The sequence below is a fragment of the Idiotropiscis lumnitzeri genome, chromosome 6, assembly GCF_059441095.1.
Source record: "Idiotropiscis lumnitzeri isolate Australia: NSW breed Sydney's pygmy pipehorse chromosome 6, RoL_Ilum_1.0, whole genome shotgun sequence".
NCBI lineage: Eukaryota > Metazoa > Chordata > Actinopteri > Syngnathiformes > Syngnathidae > Idiotropiscis > Idiotropiscis lumnitzeri.
This window is the reverse complement of record NC_142396.1, coordinates 10,433,926-10,457,759: the sequence shown is the minus strand read 5'-3', so window position 1 is coordinate 10,457,759 and position 23,834 is coordinate 10,433,926. Positions and strand designations below refer to the sequence as shown.

Genomic DNA, 23,834 nt, shown 5'->3' with positions numbered 1-23,834 from the left:
TATACAAAGGGCACACATATTGCCAACACACACGTACAAACATACACACGAATTACACGCCACACGCGTTCACGCGCACACATGTGCTGGCCTACAGCAATTTGTTACGTAATGTTCCAGTTTCGCTTTTAAATAATCCACCCCTCTCTCTCTCTTTCCCTGCGTCTCTCTCCTTCTCTCTCTCTTTCTCTCTCCCTCTCTCTCTCGCACATGCGCGCACGCGCGCGCACGCACGCACACAGACAAATCAAAAGCGTCTTTTTAACTGAGCAGCGCTGAATGTGTGTGTAGGGCAATAAGAAGGTGAACTGAAAATTAAAAAGTCAGAGATAATCTTGCTGGGATGTGGAGCAATGGTCGATACAGCAACAGAGCGCAATAGTATTTTTCTAGTGCATTTCCCAACCCTTTTGGCGATGCATAAACTCACTCGGATGTTTTGGCGAGGGCCAGCGAACGACACAGAGTAGTCGGGGTTATCGGAACCAAGGAGCGGCAGCCGCCGCAGCTCCCGCCGTTCTCCGGCTCGCTCTCGATCGGCGAATCCGTGGTCGGCTCGGCCGGAACCAGCTGCATGTCCCCCGGGTCCAGAGGCTCCGCGGCAGGAGGCTGGACCCCCGCGGCCCCGTCGACTTGTGTCGGAGCGGCCGCTTGCTCCGGCGCGGGGCTCGCCGTGGAGCTCGTCGCGGAGCTCTTGGTCTGGGGGTCCTGAGCGAGGTGGAGGTGATGGAGGCAGCCCACGTCGGGGTGAAGCTGATGGTGATGATGGAGGATATGGTGCGCGTACGCGGGGTAGGGATGCTGATGCTGCTGCACGCGGACATCTCGCAGGTGCCTGTTCTCCCCGATGAGCTCATCCACCCGCCGGTCCAGCTCTTCAATGCGGGAGCGTTGCGTTTGGATGAGACTTTGCTGGTTCTGCACAATTGTGGTGAGCTCTCGCAGGTACAAGATCGCCTGCACCGGATTTTCCAGCAGGCTGGAGCTCATCCTACACGCGAGGCTCGGACAATGGCCAGAAAGAGAGAGGCAAAAAAAAGACGCGGAGTAGAGGAACGATGTATAGTGACGAGCTCTCCTTGGGATTGTTGTTGTTTTTTCTTCTTTTGAAGGGTGCAGCGACAGTGCTCGCCTCCACTTGTGCTCCCTCCCTCCTGTCTCCCTCTCTCAATGCGCTGAGAGGTGCTGAAGAGAGGAACTAGATCCAGTTGCGATGGGAGGGAGGGGGAGAGGGAGAAGGGGGGGGGTGGAGGAGAAGGAGGCGCTGATGCGCCATTACGCACAGGCACGATCAAACTTCAAGACAAACACGCACCCTACAGGCGGTGCGACATCAAAGCAGGACATGAAGGTTACACAAAAAGTGTACGCATGTCCAGAAGTGCATGGCTAAAAAGTATTCATAGTGTGTACTTTGCAGACTTTGCAGTACATATAATCCTTTTCAAAAGTGAAAAAGTATACTCTGCAGTGATAGTCGTGACTTTCGGCTAGTCCCATCAGGGGTCGCCACAGCGAGTCACTGACAGCATTTTTTTCTTCAGTTTTTTGCGCTGCATGAATGCCCTTGACGCAATCCGCCCATTTTTATATGTGCTTGACACCAGTCATGGTCTGGCCTTCCGCATCCCCTCTGTATGAAAGGCAGCAGCATGTCCGCTCGGGAATAGAATTATTATAATATTAAGGTAAAAAGTAAAAAAATATATTTTTGTGTTGACTATCCAAAATGTCTGTTTTGATCATTTGATGGAATGAGAAAACTGTGTTTTGTTTTTTGAACCAAGAGTTAGCTATCGTGCTGCCTTAAATTTATGACGTTGAGATGGGCTGGATTAGCTAATGAAAATAATAGATGATACCGTCTGTATTTTTCATAGTAGACAGGCAATCCTTTAATGAATCAGTTTTTTTTTTGTTGTAACAAGATGTAACGCATTCGCCATAAATGTCAACAACATTCTTATTAAATAAGGCCATACATATCAGGAATATATTTCTCCAAATCCCTCATATCATCGTCGTTAATGTTCCCAGTATCACTCTCCATTGGTGTCCCCTTTTCCCACAATTCCATCATTTAACAAAACTTGCAAGACACAAATCGCAGATTTTTAAGAATAAATGTTCAGTTGGGTTCTTAAAGGGAGAAATTTGTTGATTTTTCAGTGTTCATAATTTCAAAAACCCACAATTAATTTTAATAAGGGGAAAAAAGTGTGTTCTATCACATCCATGTTTTTTTATGTAACTACAGGTGAAGTAATCACTAATTATATCACTTGGGCAGACCTCCCCTTCAGGAGGCTGCCATGTTTCACCGCCATCTTTCTCCAATGGCTACCCGAAGAAGACAAGCTCAGCGAATGTAGTTCCTCAACATCGGGACTGAAGTATATGCAAAAGAAATATAACACACTTATTTCGTCACTTGAGGGAATACTAGAAATTGTTTGTGGTGACATTTTGCTTGCACTTACACTGTCCCTTTAAAGCACAGGTGTCAAACTTCAGTCCTGGAGGGACACTTACCTGCATGCTTTCCACCTCTGCCGGCTGCAAGACATCTGATTCAAATGACCAGAACGTTATCGGGCTCCTTCAAAGGTTGTTGATCATTTGAATCAGGTGTGTTGCAGCAGGGAGAGAGTTTCACACCTATGCTAACTTTAAAGCATAGGTGTGAAACTGTACCTTTAAAGTTTAAAGGTACAGTGTGTAGAATGTAGTGCCATCTAGTGATGAACTAATAGAATGTAATGAAGTAAGCTCGAAGCACTTGCATTTTGAAGCACGCCCACTATATTTATTTATTTATTTATGTTTTTAATTAAATTTTTTTACAGATGGTTTAGTCATTGGTACTGACAATTGTGATTGTCTACTTCGAGTCTCCATAGCAGAAGGATGGCCGCGAGACATGTCAGTGTCACCCTAAAAACATATACAATGATATGATAGAACATGTTTTTATGGTTTGTTTTCTTTCTTTCTTTTTTTTTATGCATTATTGAAATTAATATTTTTTTAATGAATGACGACTGAAAAATCAAAACATCCTACGCACTGCCCCTTCAAATGCTATAGAATAAATTGTTTATATGTGAAAAACATATTGAAAGAATTGTAGGAAACGTGCATTGGAAAATGCATTAATTGAATATAACAGAAAAAAACAATAAACTACCAAAGCTACAGTCGTGAGTTCGGCCTGTTTATGCACAAGAAAGTCTCTACGTTTACGTGTGTACTTTCACAACAAACGTTGAATAACAGTGAGGTCACGTGACACGTAGACGCTCAGTGAAGTAAGCATTTCTTTGGCAGCGCTAACCAAGATTTCCCTCCAGATAGATGCCCTGGAAGTTGCTTTTCCCTTGTCGTGCATCTTGACTCAACTGTTTAAAACATTTCCGAGGGTACGTGAACGTAACACAACAAGAATGGTCAAGTCACATGACACGCATACGCGGAAGTAAACCGACCGTTGTTTTGCTAGTGCCGTTAACCTAGCGTTTTTTCCTACATATACATCCCCTGAGAGTTTTAACAATTACTCAAAATCAATGGTCAGGTAAGGAGTTTGTTTGCAAAAGAGTGCAGTTTTCTAATTGTGATTACAACGTGACTGTTTCGGCGTTTCCCTTTCATTTGTGTAAAGCGCATATGCTTCGATCGTCACGAGCGTTTAAAGTAGAATATGAACTGTATCGTATTTTTAATTCATCCACTATGTGTGTGTGTATTACCTAATTAAAAGTTCAATGATGCGTAAAGGGTTGACATTTTCAAATACTGTCATGAGATCACGCGTTGTTGCTGCTACAGTCATGTGAGAGTCAGTTGAATGCCAATGTTAATAAATGAGCTGATGAAGTTAATGTGCGTTTCCCTGCAAGAATGTCGTGCCTAGCTAGTACTAGTCTCTCTAGCTCTCCTAAAACACAGACACACGGGCATTTCATACAGTTCCCACACGGAACATTAAGTAAAGGGTGTAACTGTCACACATTCTAGCCACAAACAGTCCGTAAACAAACATAATGCAGCTCAGCTTTTGGCAGTACTATACGCCGAACTTGACTCATTAAAACCTTCAAATGAAAGTGAAGATCAGTGCAACACAGGGGGCAAAGTTATCAGAGTAGAAGCCCAACTTACCCTCCCTCAGGTTCTTCAAATTGAGATTCTGTGAGATACTTTATCAAACCGTGATTTATGGCACACCGTTACGCACGTAATCGGGTCTACATTTATGCTGTTTCACTGTTATAAACAAGCCAAACATAAAGACAATGTGACACATGATGAAAACAATGTTGACACCTCTACTTATATGGAGTAATTTTGGGCTTGCTTTACCCTTTGTGATGCAGGATGACCCAGAAGCTCTGCCTGGAGGGTCAGGTGTACTCAGTGCCTCTCATCCAGCCGGACCTGAGGAGAGAGGAGGCTGTTCACCAGATAGCAGATGCATTGTTCTTTCTGGAGACTATCTCAACTGACATTTTTAGGAGGTATGCTCCACATAAATTTCCTCACCATTGAGGTTTCGGGAACTCACTTTCTTAAAGGAATTGAGATTGTATTTGTCTCGTGTGTTGCTTTTAGAGTGTCCGAGAATGTCGAGAAAAATCGCCGCCACCTGCAGAGCATCACTGACCGGATCCGACTAGTTCAGGCTCGCATTGACAGGATCAAAGGCAGTAAAAAAGCCACCAAGGTAATGTAACAAAAACACCAAAACAATCAGCGTAGATCCACAGATGAGACATCTGTATAGCTGACTTGTACATTTGCGTTGGAAGAGAAACATGCTGCCATAGTATTGAAATCTGCGCAAAATTAAGTGACATTTTTTGTAGATTTATTCCATGCAAGAGAAACAACTTTTTTTCTTAAGATTCTCGACACTATCCCCATCGCAACCCCTTAGCTTTGTCGCTGGTCGTCATGGAAACAATGAAAATACACACCTGAAATTCGTTTCAAGTGGTGGGAAAAATGCTTTAAATGTCTCCTTTAAAAAGCTTTCTGTGATTCTAGGTTTTTTCCAGTGCCAAGTACCCAGCCCCTGACCGACTCCAGGACTACTTGTCTATCTTCGCCGGAGCCACCGACCCCTCAACGCAAATCCGCCCACGACAAAGAATACAGAACAAACTTCGGCCCTTCGATGAGAAGACTTTACAGGTAATCTGCCTAATTTCCCAAATTGTGTCTGTGAGCCAGTTTGCGATATATTTTTTGGTGGATTATCATGAAACATTGCTGCTAATTTACATAAATACTGCGCCAACACTGAGTTTCTCTGGCCATAACTTGAAAGCTAGGCTGGGTTAAGATCCCTCATTTTCAAGCAATAGATGGACTACATAATGACATCTATCATGTTGAAGTCAGAATCTAAGAAGAGCTGTAGTGTTTTTTGGGTGCGCAGATTTGTGTTAATTTCTGATAAGCGACAGTTTATTTAAATTGTCAGCATGGGTGTGGGTAGTTGTTGTTTGTTGTTGAATGTGTCCACTGCATGTGCCAGATACATAGATCAACACACTCAAATTAACACGTATAATTTGGCAGGTTGGTGATGAAATGCTCCCTTAAGGTCAAAAACATTCCATGTTTATGGAGGCTCTCAAGAACATAGCAGTGTGTGCTCGCTTTGTCTAAATAACTTTGTCCCCAGTTGTCATGAGAGCAAAAGCCGTAATTGAGGTATAGGAGTAATAGTTTTTTTTGCATCCCCTCTAAACAGACTGGCAAGGCCCTAAAGAGAGTGAAAAGTGTGCTGTAATTCCTGATCTTAAGTCACTTGGGAACTGTTTTAAATCAAATCTGAACAAAAACGCACAATATGTCTCATTTAAGAAAAAGACACGTACAGTATTTCCCTCGGTGGTGTTGCTTTGTTTGGCAATAAGATTTTTCCAAGTGTCTCGTCTCGAGACAAATGAAAACACATTGTACAATTTCCTTTGGTGCACAAATGCATTATTCAGTTTCCCCACACGGAGAAACATCTGTTTCAGTTCTGTCTGCACTTACCTGACCCCTTTTTCCTCCATTTGTTATTCTAGTGAACCGTCACTATTTGCCGGTGTTAGGAACCAAGCTCTGACCCAAGTGGCAACAAATTTGCCATTTCCCGCCTTCTAAAAGTGTTTCTTATTGCTTATTACAATATGTGGTTTAAATAAATACACCACAAATTATGCTCCCAAAACACTACAAATGAAAGAAAAGACAATGTTCAAATTGTCTCAATTATCTTTTTTTCTTCTTTTTTTTTTAATAAAGGTATCCTTAGATGACTTTTTATAAAAGCATCTTTATATTCCTGCGTACGTGCAAGAATCCTGCTCATCACCTTATCTGCTGTTGATGGTTTCCCTGGCAGGAGAAGCTGGTCTACTTCACCGTGTGTGCAGGCAACAAAAAGAAGTCAGAGGATGAGACGGAAGAAGGCCTGGGCAGTCTGCCGCGCAACATCTCCTCCGTCAGCTCATTGTTGCTCTTCAACACCACAGAAAACCTGTGAGTCCGCACGTGCACACACACACACACACATTCGCACAGTCTTCAAAAGATTAAATATGATAGCTAGAAAACTACTTCAGTACTGTAACCGAGTATTGGTACTTCATCAATCAAGCATCAAAATACATGATTTATTTATTATACCCTTCGTTCATTGTGTGTTAAAGCTACAAGAAGTACGTCTTTCTCGATCCCCTGGCGGGAGCTGTGATCAAGACGCACACGACCATCGAGACAGAAAAAGAGGAGAAACCTTTTGACGCTCCGTTGTCTATCACAAAGAGAGAGCAGCTCGAGAGACTGGTAACTTACGGCCCTTTTCAAGCAAATGTGGGACATCCTAACGATCAACTAGAATGGCTTTTCAGTCATGCTCATCCAAGCATGCCTTAATGGACCAGCACTGTGTCCCTGTACTTTACTGACCATCTGTCATACAAAATGTTGACTCGGGTCGGATTGATGCTGCAGGTACAAGTGCCCATTTCAAATTTCATGCCCAGAGTAGATCAATGTTTTTTTTAAATGGACAATTTTTGTATACATTTTCAGTGGTGCATATTCCTATATGGCCGTTTTTACACTGAAGCACACGAAACAACGTCCGTGATGTGTGTACATAAATAATATAAATATGCATTTAGGTGGACCGGGTAGCAAATCTTCTGTATATAAAATCGACTGTGAATAGAATTGAAATGAAGTGAAAATGTTTCGTAAATGGGACATTTGAAATCAATAATCTTACGGTAATTGTATCACTTTAATCATGCAGTATGAATCCATGATGATATTTCAAAGGTGTGTGTTGAAGATGGTTAACAATGTTTTGACAGACGGCGGAGAACTACTTCTACGTACCAGACTTGGGTCAGGTGCCAGAGATCGATGTGCCGTCATACCTGCCGGACCTGCCGGGCATCGCCGACGACTTGTCCTACAGCGCCGACCTGGGGCCCGGTTTTGCCCCGTCGGGACCCACGCACATCATTCCTGAGCTTCCAGCTTTCTCGGAGGACAGCGCAGGTATTCAAACAGTAAAAAGCAGTGTAAAACCAGCCCGAGTGTTGCTTGACTTACACAATCCATTTCAGGTGAGCTTCAACCAAGCGTTCTTCCTCCTCCTCCTCCGCTGCCGCCGCCGCCACCACCACCACCACCTCCTCCTCCTCCTGCAACTGCCACTCCTGCAGGACCACCTCCTCCGCCACCTCCTCCGCTGCCTCCTGCAGAAACCACTTCAGACCGAGTCGGAGTTCCAAGTTCAGGTTTGCCATTTCTGAAAGAAAAAAAGCGTAGGGCTGGGTGCTAGTTGATTGTACGTTTTTTGAGGACACTAGAGATAAAGTGATTATTTTTTCTTCCAGTATCTGTTAGTTTAAAATTCCACCATGTTAATGCACTGCTTCTGCAACACTTTTTGTTTGAAGCCCCCCACTTTTCAATGAACAAAAGTATTGTCATTTAATATTTGGTGGCATAACCCTTATTTGCAATAACTGCATCAAGACTGTTGCATTCTTCCTTTGAAATATTTTTGCATGCCTTTATTATCGGCAGTTTTAGGTTTTATCTTTTTCTGGGGTTTCTCCCTTCTGCCTCCTCTTCAGAAGGTAAAATACATGCTCTATTGCGTGATGGTCCTTCTAAATTGTTGTATTGGCTGTGACCAATGTTTGTGCAATAGTTCTGATCCATTTCCCCTCTTCTCTTGGCTTCAAAATGGTTTTCTTTTCTCCCATAGACGGCTCTCTGGTCTTCTTGTTTGTTTCACGGCAAACACAATTTTGACAGGCGAAACCCAAAGCCAAAAACAAGCACTATCTAATGTTTAAGATATCAATCTAAAAGGCAACACCTGAGCAACTAGAAACACCCATTAGTCAAACGTTTCAATACTTTGGCTCACTTCAAAAGTGTGTGGCTTCAAGTAAAAGGTGCTATGTCATGAGTTGTCACATCTCGATGTAAAGATGAAACAAAAGCTGGAATTCTAAACTTAAGTCCCGTATTCTTGATCTGAAATCTGAATGTCTTCAGTATCCAGAAATTTTTGTAGAACAAAATCTTTGACTTTTTTTTTTTTTTTAAAGCCATGTCACTCAGCGCTAATCAAGCATCATGGGATTAAATTGACCATTCCAATCACTCCCTCGCCATCCACCCCCCCCCCCCCCCCCCCCCAACTCCATAGGCCCCGTGTCCGGCGCCCCCAGTGAGGTGGTCGAGCCCTCCGATGGCCGAGCCAGCCTCCTGGAGTCCATCCGCAACGCCGGCGGCATCGGCAAAGCCAAGTTGCGCGATGTCAAGGAGCGCAAGATGGAGAAGAAGAAACAGAAGGAACAGGAACAAGGTGGGAAGTTGGCATGTTTTATTAACGGCGATACCAAAGGCAGCTTTTAGCATCGCCAATGTGCAATCAAGTGGCGCGTAACCAGCGAGCAACGGCGGGTTAGCGAGATGAGTCACTCTCTGTATTCCCCTTTGTGGTTATTGCAGCAATATTTCAATGAGAACAGTTGCACAACTTAATAGTTAATGATGAATCTGTTTTAATGTGAAAGTATAGAAGATGCACAATGAACTTTTAATCATGTCACATGCACTTCTAGTAAACAACCTATTCCATGTCATTTGACCAAGGCAGGGAGATTTAGAAAACTGGCTTCTATGATTTTAGCTGCCTTCTCATATGCCATAATGTGTTAAGTTTCAGTGGAAAGGTAAACTGCTGAATCTCACAATGTGCGTTGTCAACCCAACCTAACAAATTGTCATATCCGAGCAGTCGTAGCAGCATCCAGCGGGGGCGACTTCATGTCCGATCTCTTCAACAAGCTCGCCATGCGCAGAAAAGGTACATACAAGAACACAAGCGTGGTGGCTATTTGGGCGAGATCAAAAATGACACATCCTCTTTCTTCAGGTATTTCTGGGAAAGGTCCGGTTGGCGGGGATTCAACCGACCCCCCCGCTAGTGCCGGAAGTGCGTTTGCGAGAATGTCAGACGTCATACCTCCACTTCCCGCCCCGCAACCGACGACAGATGACGACGACTGGGAGGTCTGAAGAAGTGGACCGTAAAGATTTTATGCACTGATAATTAGGGTTGGGAAATTTTTCTCAAAGTTTTGGATACATTTTCATGGGAAGTTGTAATGGTCAATTTTGGATGGTATCATAACTGAACATACATATTAACCTTATCATAAGCAGACATCCATGCAAAAATAATACAATTAAAATATTTAACATTTCAACAGATTCATTTGTACGTAGAAATTTAAAAAATATATAAAAAAAACAAATGTTGAATTAAACATTACCTCTTGACCCAACCAACTCAAAAATTGAGAAATAGCAGATATTCTTTTTTTTTTTTTAAATCTGAATTATGCTAGAATGTGTTTTCCCCACACCTATATTTAAATTCACTATTTAGAGACATCACATCTTTCAGTTTTATGAATGTCTGGGTTATTCCTGTTCCTTACCATGGCACGTTTCCAACGTTGAAAATGTATGGAATTTTTCTACTCTATCGACAATATAAAAGCACTTATAGAATGTACCAAACTATAGAAGTATTACGTAACACTTGACTGTAAATCGTGTCAGTCATATAGAAGTTTCTGAATTTCCTAAATAGAAATGCTCATGAGAGTCGTTGATGCATTTTACACACACATTTTTCTCTTCAATAAACCAATGTTTGCATTACATAACAATCCACCTTTAATATTTAATGCGGCAAATGAAAGCCGTGCAGCATTGTAGCTGCTTCAATAATTCAGTCGGACACGCAGCATTTAGAAATGTTCCAACAATGTTGCAGACTCACAGTGGCTATAAAAAGTATACACCCACATTCTTATGCTAGTTTTTTGTGATGTGAAAAATGAGACCAAGATAAATCATTCAAAAAAAGATGTGACCTATACACCTCGATTGAAAAACACGGCGAAAAAAAAGAAAGAAAGAAATTCGATAATGTGGTTGAACAACTGTGTACAACCTTTTATAACTGGGGCATGTGGCTTTTCACAAACCAGACCGATGGGAGTCAGCATACACCTGATACAATTTAAAATACCTTTGATAAACCACAAATACATTTCAGCGGTTCTGGTCCACTTTTCCTGACATGTTTGTAGTCAGTTCTTCAAAGGTATGAGTCAGGAAAAGGGTACAATTTTATTTCCCCAAGGTATTAAATATACCAAGAACATAGTGCGGGCAGTCATCAAGTGGACAAAATAAGGCACTAAGAAGTGGAAGTCCAAACAAAATGGATGAAAGGACTAGAAGAAAACTGTCCAATGAGGATGAGAATAGCAACATTGAAGGAGCAGCAGGAATTTCTGGCAAATACTGGCTGTGAAGGACATGCTACACTGCGCGATCGCAGCACTCGGAATCCAGAGGTTTAAACTAGTCGAGCTTTTGTTTCTTCTGCAGAAAGAACTGAAAAAAGGAGAAGATTGGACAAGTTGATTGTAAATAAGCATCTAAACCTTGACTTTCAAGTTAATTCAATCCATAACACAATGTTCCCCAATTAAATAAACTGAAATACCAGGTGTTGTGTAATAACCATAATAAAAGGTCATAAAAATAAATATAACAAGGTGTGTGTGTGTGTGTGTGTGTATTAAATGAGGATCTGGTGTCGGGTTGGCCAGTTAGTGTGCGCATTAGCGTCTGGGCATGAGTAGTGCCCTACAGCAGCTCCTGAATTTGAATTTCCCCTTGAGCGCATGCAAAAGCACAACACTACGCAACTTTTTTTTTTTCCACTCCCAAACCTCGCGTGTGCCTCGTTTAGTATGTAACACAGATCCCCAAAAATAAATAATTGTCCCCAACTAGGAAAACATATCATTTTGGGTACCATTAGAGTAAGTCAGTGGACCACAGTATCCCTGTCTGCCTGCTCCTCACCTTCCGCAAGGCGGCAAACGCGGGACCGAAGCTTTGGTGCGTACTGGCGCGACTCTGGATCCACTCAGGAAGTTTTGCGAGGGTAGCGGGGCGGGAGTAGCGTCGGTCGCACAGCACAATGGAGGAGTAGTCACCACGGTGACGGATAGCTCTGCCTTTTGAGACCAGGAAACAAAAACCTTTGCTGTTGATGACATGAACACGTTTAATGAAAAGTGAATTCATCACAGGATTTAGCATACCTATCGATTGATTGACCGCCTTCATGCAGAGATTTTCTATTAGTGCTTGGCCTGGACTCTTTGCTCCGCTGTGAGTCTGAAACATTCAAATGTTTTTGTCAAAATCTGAAGCGATTCTGAGGTCTTAATAATAGCCATTAAGAAATTTCATGTTAAAAAAAGAATACATGTAAATGTCAAGCTGTATGATGTCTTACCAGGTGTTTGTCCAGGTAAGACATCTTTTCCTGCAGTTCCGGAGATTTGATGTTGGGATAAGGCATTCCCACCATCACCACACACCTGGATGCCACGTACACGGTACAAAAAAACAAAAGCTTGTCATCTACATAGGGGCTAAACAAAATTGCCTTAGAAAACAATTGAACACACCTGCCGAGGTCATCAGAGAAATTAATGCCCTCGCTCATCTTTCCGCCCACCACAGAGAACAGCAGTGCCCCAGTTAGGCTGCCGCCTCCTTGCTGAGTGCACTTCTGTTAAAAGACATGACATTTATGGACATACTGTACAGTGATGACAGTTGAAATCGTTCTGTTGCCATGCTTGGAACTCAAATCACTCAGATCTCAAATAAGATTTCCCCTTTGAAATAATTGAAAATGCTATTAATTTGTTCCAATCCCCCCAAAACACCCCAAATTCTTTGTAATGTTCTTTTTAAAAATAAAATAGCACTGTACAGTAATGCACAGTATAAAACCATACAGAGTGTAGATTTTTTTGTTTTTCGTTAATCGTGAATATTCTTCACTTGGCTTTTGAAGAACTTAATCATTTCCAAAGTTTTTTCTTTTCAGAGAAAGAGAATCGCTTCTTAGTAATTATATTTGAGATACAACTTATAACTGGGGCAATTCATCAATCTAGGTTCCACTGTACACATCCAGCCGTGGTCCAGATGTGTGTATGGGAAATGACTCCTCTTCACCTCGATACAACGAGAGAACTCGCCCAGCACTTGCTCCACCTGGTTGGCCTTCTTGGGTTCCTGGAATATCTGAAGAAATCATGTTTGGCTTTAAAATGAGAATTTTATAAGCTGCCTCGAGCAGACTGTTTTTTTCCTGATGTAATGGAACCCCACAACTCAAAAACAAAAGTAATTAAAATAATTTAGAGTTCAACCTTAATCAAATCAAAGGCCAAATCATAATCTTTCTTGTTAAGAATGTAAAAATGTTGCACAAAAAAATGCCTGTTCCGTTCATGAAGGTTTATGGCAGCGTCTTGACTCTAGAACAATTATGTATAAAATAAATTATTTTCTACTGCTGTTTTGCATTCAACTGGCATCACGGGATGTACTTTGTTCCACTTTGGAGGTTCCACCATTTTAAGAAAAATAACAACAGAGAGCCTACCTTCTTCTTGTTGGCGAGTCGGGTCACAACACCGGTGGACTCCCAATGGGCCATGATGCGCCTCGAGTACTCGTATGAGGGAAAGAAACACACCACACCGCCTGGCACCACGTTGCAGATGTTTGAGAGGATGCGGCCCGTCTCGTCCATCTGTCAGGAAGGACATTTCACGTGACACAGATCCCAAATCTGAATCCATATTACATTTTTATAATTTGCAAGAGCCCTGATCGCAATCTGAAGATATCCAAATCCACGTGAAAAAAAATGTCTGTATTGTTTGTTCATGTTTTGAGGGTTACCATGTGAGGAGAGTCTCTGCTTTGGTACGTGAAATCAAGCTCCTGACCGGATGGACCACTGCACAGGACAATCGGAAGGAGGTTTTCGGGTGGAATCACATGGCCTGCAAAGACAAAATAATGGAATATGAAATAAGAGAGAAAAAAAAAAACTATAAAACACATTTATAACCATTTAAAATAATTTTCGGCATAATTCTGCCAGCTGTTTTCATTGAATTAAATTACCACATAACTGCTCAAACACTGGATGCTTTGTGCACAAAAAAAATAAACACCATCAGTACCACAGCACATGCGCAAGAAAACTAAAGTTCATGGTGGAGTTAAAGAGATATTGCTGCCGTAATACCCTATTTAATTGTCAAAACATCAAAAATTTAATAGGATTTTTATTAAAATGCACAAGTACTCATAACTCTAAATGTGCTAAATGTCTGAGATAAGAACTAATTTAGAACTGTATGAACTATGTGGAAAATTGGACAAAAATAAATAAACACCTACTTCAATAAATGCCTTTGATAAGATTTAATAAAAAACTGATTTTTTGTAGAAAACAAAATAGACACACAGCATTTGGCCGCTACTGTCAGCAGTTGGCCGGAGCCAATCTTGCGGTGGGAATTTCTTTTCTTCCTTTGCTTAAAAAGTTTTGCTGGGATGTCACAACATGATCCATTCACCAGGCCACAACCCAAAATTTTACCATGCCTGGCACAAAAAATATGCAATAAACAACCCTCTTTTATAAAAATAGAATGGGATGAGCCAAATGTTTATTGCCCTTTATTGCTTCCCCTCTCAAACAATGGCTCAATATTGAGCGATGTGGCCCTCAAAGCTCTTAAAAAGTATTGACTTGAAGCTTGCGAGGACACAGGAGAATTCCTCCACATACTAAACGTGCTCACTGTCCTTTGCTATAAAAACAGAAATATCGACAAAGCCGTTAAGGATATTTAGCAGAGTGGCCGCGATGCCAACTGGGGCCAGAGTTACCGCAGGAAAACTCGGCGATGCGCTCTTGTCGCACTCCAGCGGAAAACAGAAGCTCTTGTTTGAAGTCTGACAGCTGCACAGAGTGAAACCCCGTTTATTATGGGAGACATGTTCCACACATTGACAGGATTTGACAGTATTTGTTGTTCAAGAGCAACTCACAGGCTGCATGGTTCCTCCCGCGATGATGACGGCCCTGCATTCATTCAAAACCTTGGCGAAATGGACCGCCGGGTTCAAGAGGAGGAACTTGACGCTGCTCTCTGACAAATGTCCTACACATTCACATACTTGAGTTTACTATTGGTGCCTTTAATGATCACTGTGAGGTCATAACAGTACCTTGTCTGTGTATGACCACCCGGCCGTCAGCGTTGCAGTTGGTGAGAGCCATGAAGAAGCCCTCTACTTGCATCATGGGGGAAGCAGCCAGTGTCTCTATGGACCCCTGTTGGTCATTTGGAGGAACTGCAGACAAAAGGAGAGGGACGACAAACTTGAAAAGGGGCCTTTCGCTCAATCCATTTTCTGTTGTGCTTGTTCTTATTACGACTGCAAATGAGGAGGAGCCTAGCCCAAACATGTTCCATTAGAAGTGGCGTTGTTTAATGTACTTTAGAAAATTGCACTTTATGTTGGTAAGAGCCAACATACAGTGAGTGAATTTGTGCACCTTGGTACCATTGGATTTCGTTTAGTGCACCTTGTTAGTTCTTCACCATAGCCACCAACTATTCCTTCATTTTGCCACTCTATTCATTCGTGTTTTTTCTTTGCCATAACCATCTTCGGTTCTTTCATGAGTCAGTCCATTTGTGTGTGCACTAAGACAGTCAGGATTTGGGAATGTATACTCCATCCTTGTGGTATAGTGTCGTGTGTCTCTGTGTGTCTCTTCCTCCCTAGCGTGTCTCACCAAACCTGTAGTAGCGCACCACTTTTATTCACTTCCCCACAACTCCCACACTTATATTAGACCTGTGATTGTTGCCAGAATGAGGAGAGGTCGTAACGCCAGCAAAAAGTGAAAACTGGTAAGTAGAGTTTGACTTTGACAAGCATCTGACGTCCAACCTTGTGACGTGCTCTGGTTGCTGTGCAAGGACTGAAGGTACCGGTTCAAGCCCTCCGTGCGCCGGTTCTCCTTATTGGAGCCAATTGGAGTTTGTGGAGTCACGCCAGAACCCACATACTTCTCCACAAAACCACCCAGCTGTGGAAAACAAAGGAGATATAGTTGGGAGTTTTTTGTTTTTTTTAATTGCAGCACACAGAGTGTCACTCCCCACTCACTTACTTTTCTGCTGATCATGCTCTTCTCAAAATATCTGTACAGCTAGCAAAACAAGGAAGAAGACAAGTTTTCAGTTGTATTATAGCATGAATTGTTCAGTCGCTCAATATACTATATTGACTCACACTGAAATTCATTATCAATCAGTTTCAATTTGCTTTGTGTTGAAAGTTATCCACCGGCCACAATATTAAGTACTCGTCAGCATCTAATGAGATCAAATGCAAAAGCTGTACATCAATTTAGATTTTACAAAGATATCACAGTGGTCCCTTGACTGATTTCATGAATAGCCTTCAAACTTAAAACATTTGTCGCTAAAATCAAATTTCCCCGTTAAAATGAATGGAAAGGCTTTTAATTTGCTGCCATTCAATTCACTCTACAGTGTTTAACTTCATAAAAACAAACAGCACTAACAAATAGAATGTAAAAAAAAAAATCATCACAGTAAGCTGCAGCACTATTAGTCGTTTTTTTTAAGAAAATAAAGAACATATTCCTGTGAGTAAAGTTGTGATATCTGTCTACATGTGTTTCTACACCATTTGTGGTGAAATATCCGTTGCTCAACCACCCCTTATTCTAAGCCAAATCCATCGATATGGATAGATAGAGCCCTTTGCGTTGGGTCTCAATAGATTATGCAAATGTACATAATGAAGTAGCCTGAGATAGACAAATGAAAATACATACAATAATGTGTTTTTATTGTAAAAATTAATCAAATACCAGGGGAACGCCATATTCATGTTTTAACACTTTAACGACTACCTTAAACAAGTTGATGTTGTCAATTTGAGCTCTGAAGAGAAAGTTGTTGATGGTGAGCATCTCTGTTGCTGAAAAAAAAAACACAAACATAGAATATTTAGCAAAAAGATTCTTCCAGATGTTTTCCTGTAAATGCATGCATGTTGTCTGACCTGCTTGTGTGGTTTGGCTCTGCGGATTCTGCCCCACCTTGCCTGAGGGGACAGCATTACCATCATTATGTGTTGGTCAAAGGAAACATGATTTCACTCACCTCCCAGCACTCGCACCAGCCCTTCAATCACAAAGAGAACTTGTTTGATGTACATGACATTCTTCGCCTTCAGCCGGCTCCTGATGAAGAACAAATTAAAGGAGACATCTTATGCATTAATCACAATTCAAAAAAGCTCACTGATGTCATGCTTTAGTCAAAATAGCCCGGGGAACAAGACACTTCACACTTTCAACCCTTTTTAAAATTAGCCTGCCATGAGGGGTCTCTCATATCAAGCAGTCCCACTAATAAATCACAATCTGCCAAATTTGTGTTTTTATTTGGTTGTGCAATTTCACACTTGATGCGTGATCAGGCATCCCAGAGTCACACAGCGAAACACAAATAGCACCAGCTCAGAAACTGACGTCTGATCATGGCGTTGGCCAATCCTGCAACTCAGCTTCACTTTTTGCTCTAACGTGAGAGGTGTCGAAATTAATAGATAACTAATAACTGATAAAATGAATAGGCAACTGTTTTAAGAATAATCCTTTAAGGCCATTGTTTAACTTAAAATGCTCCAAATCCATTGATTTTCACCTTACAGCAGTAATTATTCTCAGATTTCTGTAATCCTTCATGAAAGCAAACTGATCATCTTTACAGTTTCATCAAAATAAGAAACATCTGCTTCGAGTTTGGATAACAATGTCCAACCCAATAACTGAATCAGTTTAAAAAAAAAAAGGTGATTGGGTACAACAATAGAATAACTCATTCTAAAAATATTGGATCGAGGCAGCCTTAGTTTCTGTGCAGCCATCTCAGTAAAGCGGACGATCGGGGGCCAACGTAGCTTCATATTAACTCTGTGTTGGTTATGTAAATTAACCAACTTGTAACACAACAATCCAACAAAACTCATAAAGGCTTGATTGCAGACATTTTTTTTTAAACTAAACATCTTAAAAAACACAAATATGTAAGTAATACATTTTAAATTTTCCATCATATGTCTCCTTTAGTTAAAAATTACAGACATCAAAGTTTGTCACCTGAAGCGTTCAGCATACTGGCTGAGCTGCGAGTGGGCCCGGCAAAGCTGCAATTGACAATATTAGCACATGTCAGTTTGCGTACAGTACATTAAAAAAAAAAAGAAAAGCTGATGTGTACACACTGTGTGCAAGTAGTACGTGTACCTGCACACCACTGAGCTCTGCACTGTGTATGCAGGAGAGTGTGTCACTAAGGTTGTGAGCTTCGTCTATGATCAGCACCTGTTCACAAACACATTCTATTGTTGCCAATGTGCCGCTTCATTATTGCTCGTGACTGAGGCCATATGGAGTATATAAATATCTATTTCTTAATAGTTTCTTTACAATATACAGGCAAGTTCAAAATCGAATAGGGGTGTGTACACTTTTGATATCCGACATGACACGTTCTTGGAAACCTTGTTGACTACCTGGTCCTTCAGCTGAATCCCTGTTGCCCGCCTTGTGGCTTCATGCAGCACCATCTGATAGGGCAGCACCACCAACTGAACAAACAAAAGCAACGCAAGCAATTCAGCTGTGGAATAAAACACTCCAAGAATGAGCAATGAGAGAAGGAGGAGAACGAGCGCAAACCTGCGCCTGGGGGACAGCGAGGCGCGTTGCGTAGTAAGGACATGAATGGCTTTCCTTGCCCAGCTTCAGGAGTTGCTCGATGTCGTGAACTCTGCCCAGGAGCTCGTCCCTCATCTGTTGCAGCGCCGAGATCTTGTTGAACGGACAGACGCTCTTCGTCGGGCCTCGTTTCCTCTTGGCGCCCTCATCGTGATGCGGCTTCTCTTCAAATAACATAAAAATATTGAAACCAGTAATGCAAATTAACAAAGCACAAATTATTTGATATTGTACTTGGGTACATATCTTAAGTCTGTGTTCTTCACTGGAGTATTTATTTTTCCGATGGCGACTTACTTTTACGACGCTATATTTGAGAAAACTGTATTTGCCTTCTACCCTTTACTTTGTGAAAATAGGTTAAAGAGACATAAAGAAAAAGAGGTCACGTCAACCGCATTTCCGATGACTGACATGGAGGAGCGTCAACAAGAGAGTAAGGCTGGGCGATGTGGTACAAAATTCACATCACAATATTAACTGCATCCCTTAAAGTTAACGGTTAACATCACAATATGAAATTAAGGGTTAAAAAATAGTTGTAATTAATACTAATAAATTCTTTATTTCTGAATAGCTTCATTATCAAGTACAGAGAAGCTAAATTGATAATATAAATAACGAATAAAAAAATATTATTCTAATCAAGCAATAGAATTTATTATGCAAATCTGAAGAATTAAAAGTTAGCACTCCTTTAGGCAAAATAGTGCAAGCAAAAGATAAAGAAGCGGATATTTTAAATGACATTGTACAACTGGCTTTCGATATAGTTTGATATAATTTATTCAAATACTGTTTCTGTGTCCATATTTCAAACATTTATTTCATTTACTGTAATCAACACATCCTCACAGCTAACGAATGCGGTTATGTATCTTAACACAGTATTATTTTTCATTTCATTGAACATTTTTTAACCAGGAATGTCGCACTTAGATTAAAAACCTCTTTTTCAAGGGCGTCCTTGCCAAGAGGCAGCAAAATGTTACCATTTCAACACATTTAAAATGACATACAAATTGAATAAAACAGTTCCAGGTTAAGGACGCTGTCTCAAGTGCTCTCAGTCAGTATTTAAAGGTCATTCAATGAGATAAGTCGCGTTAGTTTCCAGTCCTTTTGCAACAAGTACCATGTAGAAGCGATAGAGAAGAAGACAAAAGCCCTTTTCTCCAACTCAAATGGAACAATTAGCAACAAAATGTTACTTGGGTGCAAACTGTAACAATTAACACTTCTCATGTGATTAAGATACAAATGTAATAGTCATCCAAGAGCGGCCTTGTAAATAAAAGTGCACCAGTGAGTCAACCTTCTGGTGAAAGGCCATCCCACTCAAGTGTATAGTTCACGATGGGTCAAGGCCCAACAGTCAGGAATAAATCTTAGAGAAGCATGATACATAGTCAATATTTTCTTTTTAAGTTATAAAGCTAAATTAACAAGTTTTTGTAAGCCAGTTAATGGTGTTATAATGAAAGATACACACATTTATGTGCAGTTAAGTTTTTTCCTCCCATTGCACCAAGTTATCAAAACAGATATGGTATATGATTGACAGTCAAAAATTATTTCTACAAAAATCAATCACATTTTTGGCACCCAAGTCCAAGTCTGAGTCAATTCCAGTCAGAGTCACCTCAGCAATGCTTTAGGAAGCAAAAAGAGAGAGCATATCTTCTTCGACTTGTCAAAAGCATTTGTGAAACATGTATTCATTTTTTTTTTTTTTACCGTGTTTGTTTTTCTGCATCTCCATGCAGCGGTCATTGATGCGCTGAAGACTGCCCAGGCGTCGCACGTCATCATTGACGCAAAGATTCTGCAAAAGAGAGATCCGATTGTGTTTCGCGGCAGGTTCATCCATTTTCTATTCTTCTTTTCTCAAGATTTGCAGGTAAGATTATCCCAGTCAAGGTGAACCACTACACTACAAGTGGCACCACATGTTTCTTGAAGAGTATTCATGTTGAATGCAGTGCCAATGATGGGTGGAGGTTGGTAGTTGGCACTATCATGCTTTGAAAATCACTGATAATGCACAAGTCTATTTAAAAAAATATTTACTTAAGGGAGGGGTGAGAGGGGAATATTTTTCCTCCAAAGACCCAGGGAGTAATTTATGCAAAGATTGTATGCAAAAATCAAAGCACAAACACAAAACTGTCCATGTTATCAATGCATCATAAGTATTGGAAAAAGCGCATTTCAAGTAGTAATTTGCCTTTTGACATCAATCTTCACAGCTGTCGTGAGGTAGGAAGATTAGAATGCAAGGTTGGTAGTGTTGGTTTAGGACAGGCGTGGGCAAACTACAGCCCGAGGGCCACATGCGGCCCATTAAACGTTTTAATCCGGCCCACCGTACTTGAAAAAAATTAAATGAATATACCTTGTTAATGTTTTATTTTCTAAATAATGTGGTTTTTCAAAGACATATATACTGTTGTAATGCTTTTGTTCACTTTCATTTAAAATTAAATATATTTTTTTTCTCAGATGAGGTGAGGTTACCAAAACACTCCATCCATCTGCTCCTCTGTCATTTGTTTAGTATGTAGCTAGGTTATCGGGAAGGTATGTAGCAGCAGGGTAGCTATCTAGCTAGCTATGATGGCTAGGTAGATAATGAGGTAGTTTAGACAGGTAGCTAGCTAGTTAATGTGGGTAGGTAGGTCGGATAAGTAGGTAGGTTGGTTTGGTAGGAAGGTAGATTAGACAAGTAGTTAGTTATATTGGATTGTTAGAGAGCTAGGCTGGTGTTTTTATCAGGTAGACAGATTAGGGTATGTGGGTTGGTTGGTAAGTATTATATACTCATTTATGTACGAGTGCATGTTTCACCTGGCGGGAGCCCAGTGTGACCAGACTTATGTCCTTGCTGAAGGGACTCTTCTGGACCTCATGGACAAATTGAGCAAGCTGCGAGTGCGTGCGACTGCAGTAGTAAATCTGTGAACATGCACACACGCAACATGCATCTCTCCGGTAATCACATGACAGGGCACTACATGATGCTACCATGTGACACAAATCACACGACCTTCATGACGTGCTCTTCGACTAGCTCGTCATCGTCTTCTTCCTCGCCACCGTAGAATCTGGGGAGATGTAAACATCCTGCTGTTATGGTGCGTGATGACGTCACTAAGGTTCCAAGTTGAATGGCCTACCACACCTGCTTTTTGACTTGGACTCGTCATCGCTTTCATACTCTGCGATAATCAGATCATCATCATCTTGATTTGCGGCTGCGCCCATTTCAGCCTCTTTTCCTGTACTGTCCTCTTTACCGAGCTGCAGCAACTTGAATGCTTCATCCTCATCACAACTCTGCGGACACACAAAAGACAAAAGAATACACTTGTAACAGTCTATCTATTTAAGGACAAACCAGCCTATGAACAAAAAAATGACTTCATCACTTAAAACATGCTTAGGGGTGAACCGAAAAAAGCTGGGGCCAATTCCGTTATATTTTCTGAAGACCAAAAACATTTAGGTTTGACCTCAGTATCTGAATATTACATGGAATTAACAATTAAACTTCTATTTAGTACATCTGGATCAGACAGTATCTTATTCAGCAGGTAAAATGCATTCTCTATGGGGTTGAAGTCGTGCATCGGATGAACTCCTTTAGGGTTTTGTATCACTTATCACAATCTTGCTGTCTACGAAGGACCTCAAATCAGTTTGCTTCCATTTTTCGTTAAATTGGAATACAAAATGTTTTTGTAGATTTCTGAGTCTATGATGTCATGTCTTACATCAATGAAGATGAACGAGCCCGTCCTAGAAGACATGAAACACCAAGCCACGACATGACCACCAAGTTTCACAGATGAGCTTGTTAATTTGTCCTTGTCTCATCGGTTTGTGAATCAAACACTTTTTGTACACTACATATGAGACAAACTAAGGCTTCACAGACAACCATCAAACTTTTTAAGGACTTTTGGTGCGTACCTTTCTTTTCATTGCATACTTGAGTTGAATATTGTTTCTCATCAGTTCTAAGCGCTCCTCTCTCTTCTTTCTTTTCAATTCCTCCTCCTAAAACAGAACATAAACAGACAAGTGTGAACCTTCTAAGTTCCAACATTCTAAACTTTAACTTGACAACTGGAGGATGATACTGCCTCACCTTCAACTTTGACACTAAATCCCGTTCAGACTTTTTCTGCACAAAACTGGTGATCCAGTCTAGCTCTGTGGACGAACTCTGGGTGGAGGCCTCTGGATCGGATGAAGAAAGTGACGTCTGACCCTCCTGCAACAGGGCGGCCGCTTCTTGCTTTTTTTTGGTCTCAAAGTCTGTCAGCCAGCTCAGCGCTCCGCATATCAGACTCAGAGATTTACCCTGGATCAGAGGCAAAATATATCGAAATTTGTAATCACCTTGAATGTGTCACACTCTGAAATACACTAACGTACCGTCCCTGTGGGGCTCTCAAAGATGCCAACTTTGCCCTGGTCCAGTGCACTGTACAAGGAGCGCATGAACTCCTCTTGGATCGTGTAAGGTTGGTAAGGGAATGGAAATTGGGATCTGCCATTCTCCATGATGACGAACCTGAGAATCAAATTGGGACACAATACACTTAAAGGCAACCACATATTATGGTATTATATCTCTTAAATGTACTTTTTAATGATTGAATACAAATTTCTGGAATTCTGGGGTGCTTGTCCACCCATCAAGTGTGAACTTCAGCAGCCAAGTCAATCTTTAGTTATCAGCCTATTTCTAAAAATGTGTTTGATTGTTATGAAACAATGGGGATGATTAGCATAACAACAAGCACCCTCGCACGGAGGTTCTTGGGAATGTGCTGTAAAATATTTTTGACAAAACCATGCCAAATACATGTTATTAAGACACCTAGCAACTGTTATAAAACCATATAGGCAATTACAGTTCACTTATTACAATTACATTTTTTAAACACAGTTCAGCCTCATAGATGCAAGAAAAATCCTCCTTCAAATTTGTAACATCTATCAAACCTTTGCAGACACACAAATTCCGATTTGAATACATTATAACAAAAGCTATAGAGAGAACACTTTTGTTGTAATAGTATCCGGGATTAGGTTTGGAAATAGGGTTTCAAAATAGGTCTTCAAGACAAGAATCAGTTTATAGCAAGGGTTTCAAGTTAGAATTTTCTAGCCAGATTTTCAATGCACAAATGTCTGCCTGGATCTGGTTGATTGTGCACTTTTCGATCACAATGTACTCAACACACAACCATCCTCTCGTCAATTAGACACTAAAAACGCGCCATTTATCATTACTTACAGTCACTTCTACGATCAGGTCAACTCGTGGTACTTTGGGTAGCAGTAGCACCTGTGGTCATATCCGAGCAGGGGACATCTTTATATGATAAATATATGTAATAAATGGAACGAGTTGGTCTGTTTTGACTCGTTTCAACTCCCGCGCCATCTGAGGGCAAAGGCTACCAAGTCTGGCCAATAAAGAACGAGC

At 41.1% G+C, this 23,834-nt stretch overlaps 3 protein-coding genes across 7 annotated transcripts in view; 1 reads left to right on the top strand and 2 right to left on the bottom strand.

The window, feature by feature from the left end:
* Positions 1 to 1,188, bottom strand: part of iqsec3b (IQ motif and Sec7 domain ArfGEF 3b) — a 45,949-nt gene extending 44,761 nt beyond the window's left edge. For both annotated transcript variants that reach the window (XM_088297581.1, XM_088297583.1), the window contains exon 1: positions 431 to 1,188. In XM_088297581.1, the coding sequence (XP_088153707.1) occupies positions 431 to 990 (560 nt within the window). In that variant the 5' untranslated portion in view covers positions 991 to 1,188. The remainder of the gene's footprint in view (positions 1 to 430) is intronic.
* On the top strand, positions 239 to 11,126 carry washc1 (WASH complex subunit 1). Of its 2 annotated transcripts, XM_088297588.1 has the most exons (12): positions 239 to 931; positions 3,351 to 3,419; positions 4,377 to 4,517; positions 4,612 to 4,723; positions 5,047 to 5,193; positions 6,401 to 6,537; positions 6,708 to 6,843; positions 7,377 to 7,566; positions 7,635 to 7,808; positions 8,735 to 8,893; positions 9,329 to 9,397; positions 9,467 to 11,126. In XM_088297588.1, exons 3-12 carry the CDS (start codon positions 4,378 to 4,380, stop codon positions 9,607 to 9,609), a joined length of 1,407 nt encoding a protein of 468 aa, XP_088153714.1. In that variant the 5' UTR covers positions 239 to 931; positions 3,351 to 3,419; position 4,377; the 3' UTR covers positions 9,610 to 11,126. The 2 variants fall into 2 exon arrangements, with proteins under 2 accessions (XP_088153714.1, XP_088153713.1); XM_088297587.1 differs by lacking the exons at positions 239 to 931; positions 3,351 to 3,419 and adding an exon at positions 3,446 to 3,574.
* On the bottom strand, positions 10,253 to 23,798 carry ddx11 (DEAD/H (Asp-Glu-Ala-Asp/His) box helicase 11). 3 transcript variants are annotated; one of them, XM_088297585.1, is made up of 28 exons: positions 23,643 to 23,798; positions 22,775 to 22,913; positions 22,485 to 22,700; positions 22,307 to 22,393; positions 21,516 to 21,670; positions 21,381 to 21,438; positions 21,182 to 21,289; positions 20,072 to 20,159; positions 18,296 to 18,498; positions 18,130 to 18,204; positions 17,861 to 17,938; positions 17,714 to 17,760; positions 16,713 to 16,792; positions 16,612 to 16,653; positions 16,460 to 16,527; positions 15,689 to 15,727; positions 15,466 to 15,604; positions 14,734 to 14,859; positions 14,554 to 14,666; positions 14,392 to 14,464; positions 13,390 to 13,493; positions 13,088 to 13,237; positions 12,655 to 12,723; positions 12,096 to 12,199; positions 11,921 to 12,005; positions 11,724 to 11,799; positions 11,432 to 11,636; positions 10,253 to 11,004 (listed from the first exon to the last, which is right to left on the bottom strand). In XM_088297585.1, exons 2-27 carry the CDS (start codon positions 22,901 to 22,903, stop codon positions 11,434 to 11,436), a joined length of 2,715 nt encoding a protein of 904 aa, XP_088153711.1. In that variant the 5' UTR covers positions 22,904 to 22,913; positions 23,643 to 23,798; the 3' UTR covers positions 10,253 to 11,004; positions 11,432 to 11,433. The 3 variants fall into 3 exon arrangements, with proteins under 3 accessions (XP_088153711.1, XP_088153710.1, XP_088153712.1); XM_088297586.1 differs by having other exon boundaries at positions 10,256 to 11,004; positions 11,482 to 11,636; XM_088297584.1 differs by having other exon boundaries at positions 10,254 to 11,004; positions 11,482 to 11,636; positions 16,460 to 16,653.
* Between the last annotated feature and the right edge of the window lie 36 nt (positions 23,799 to 23,834).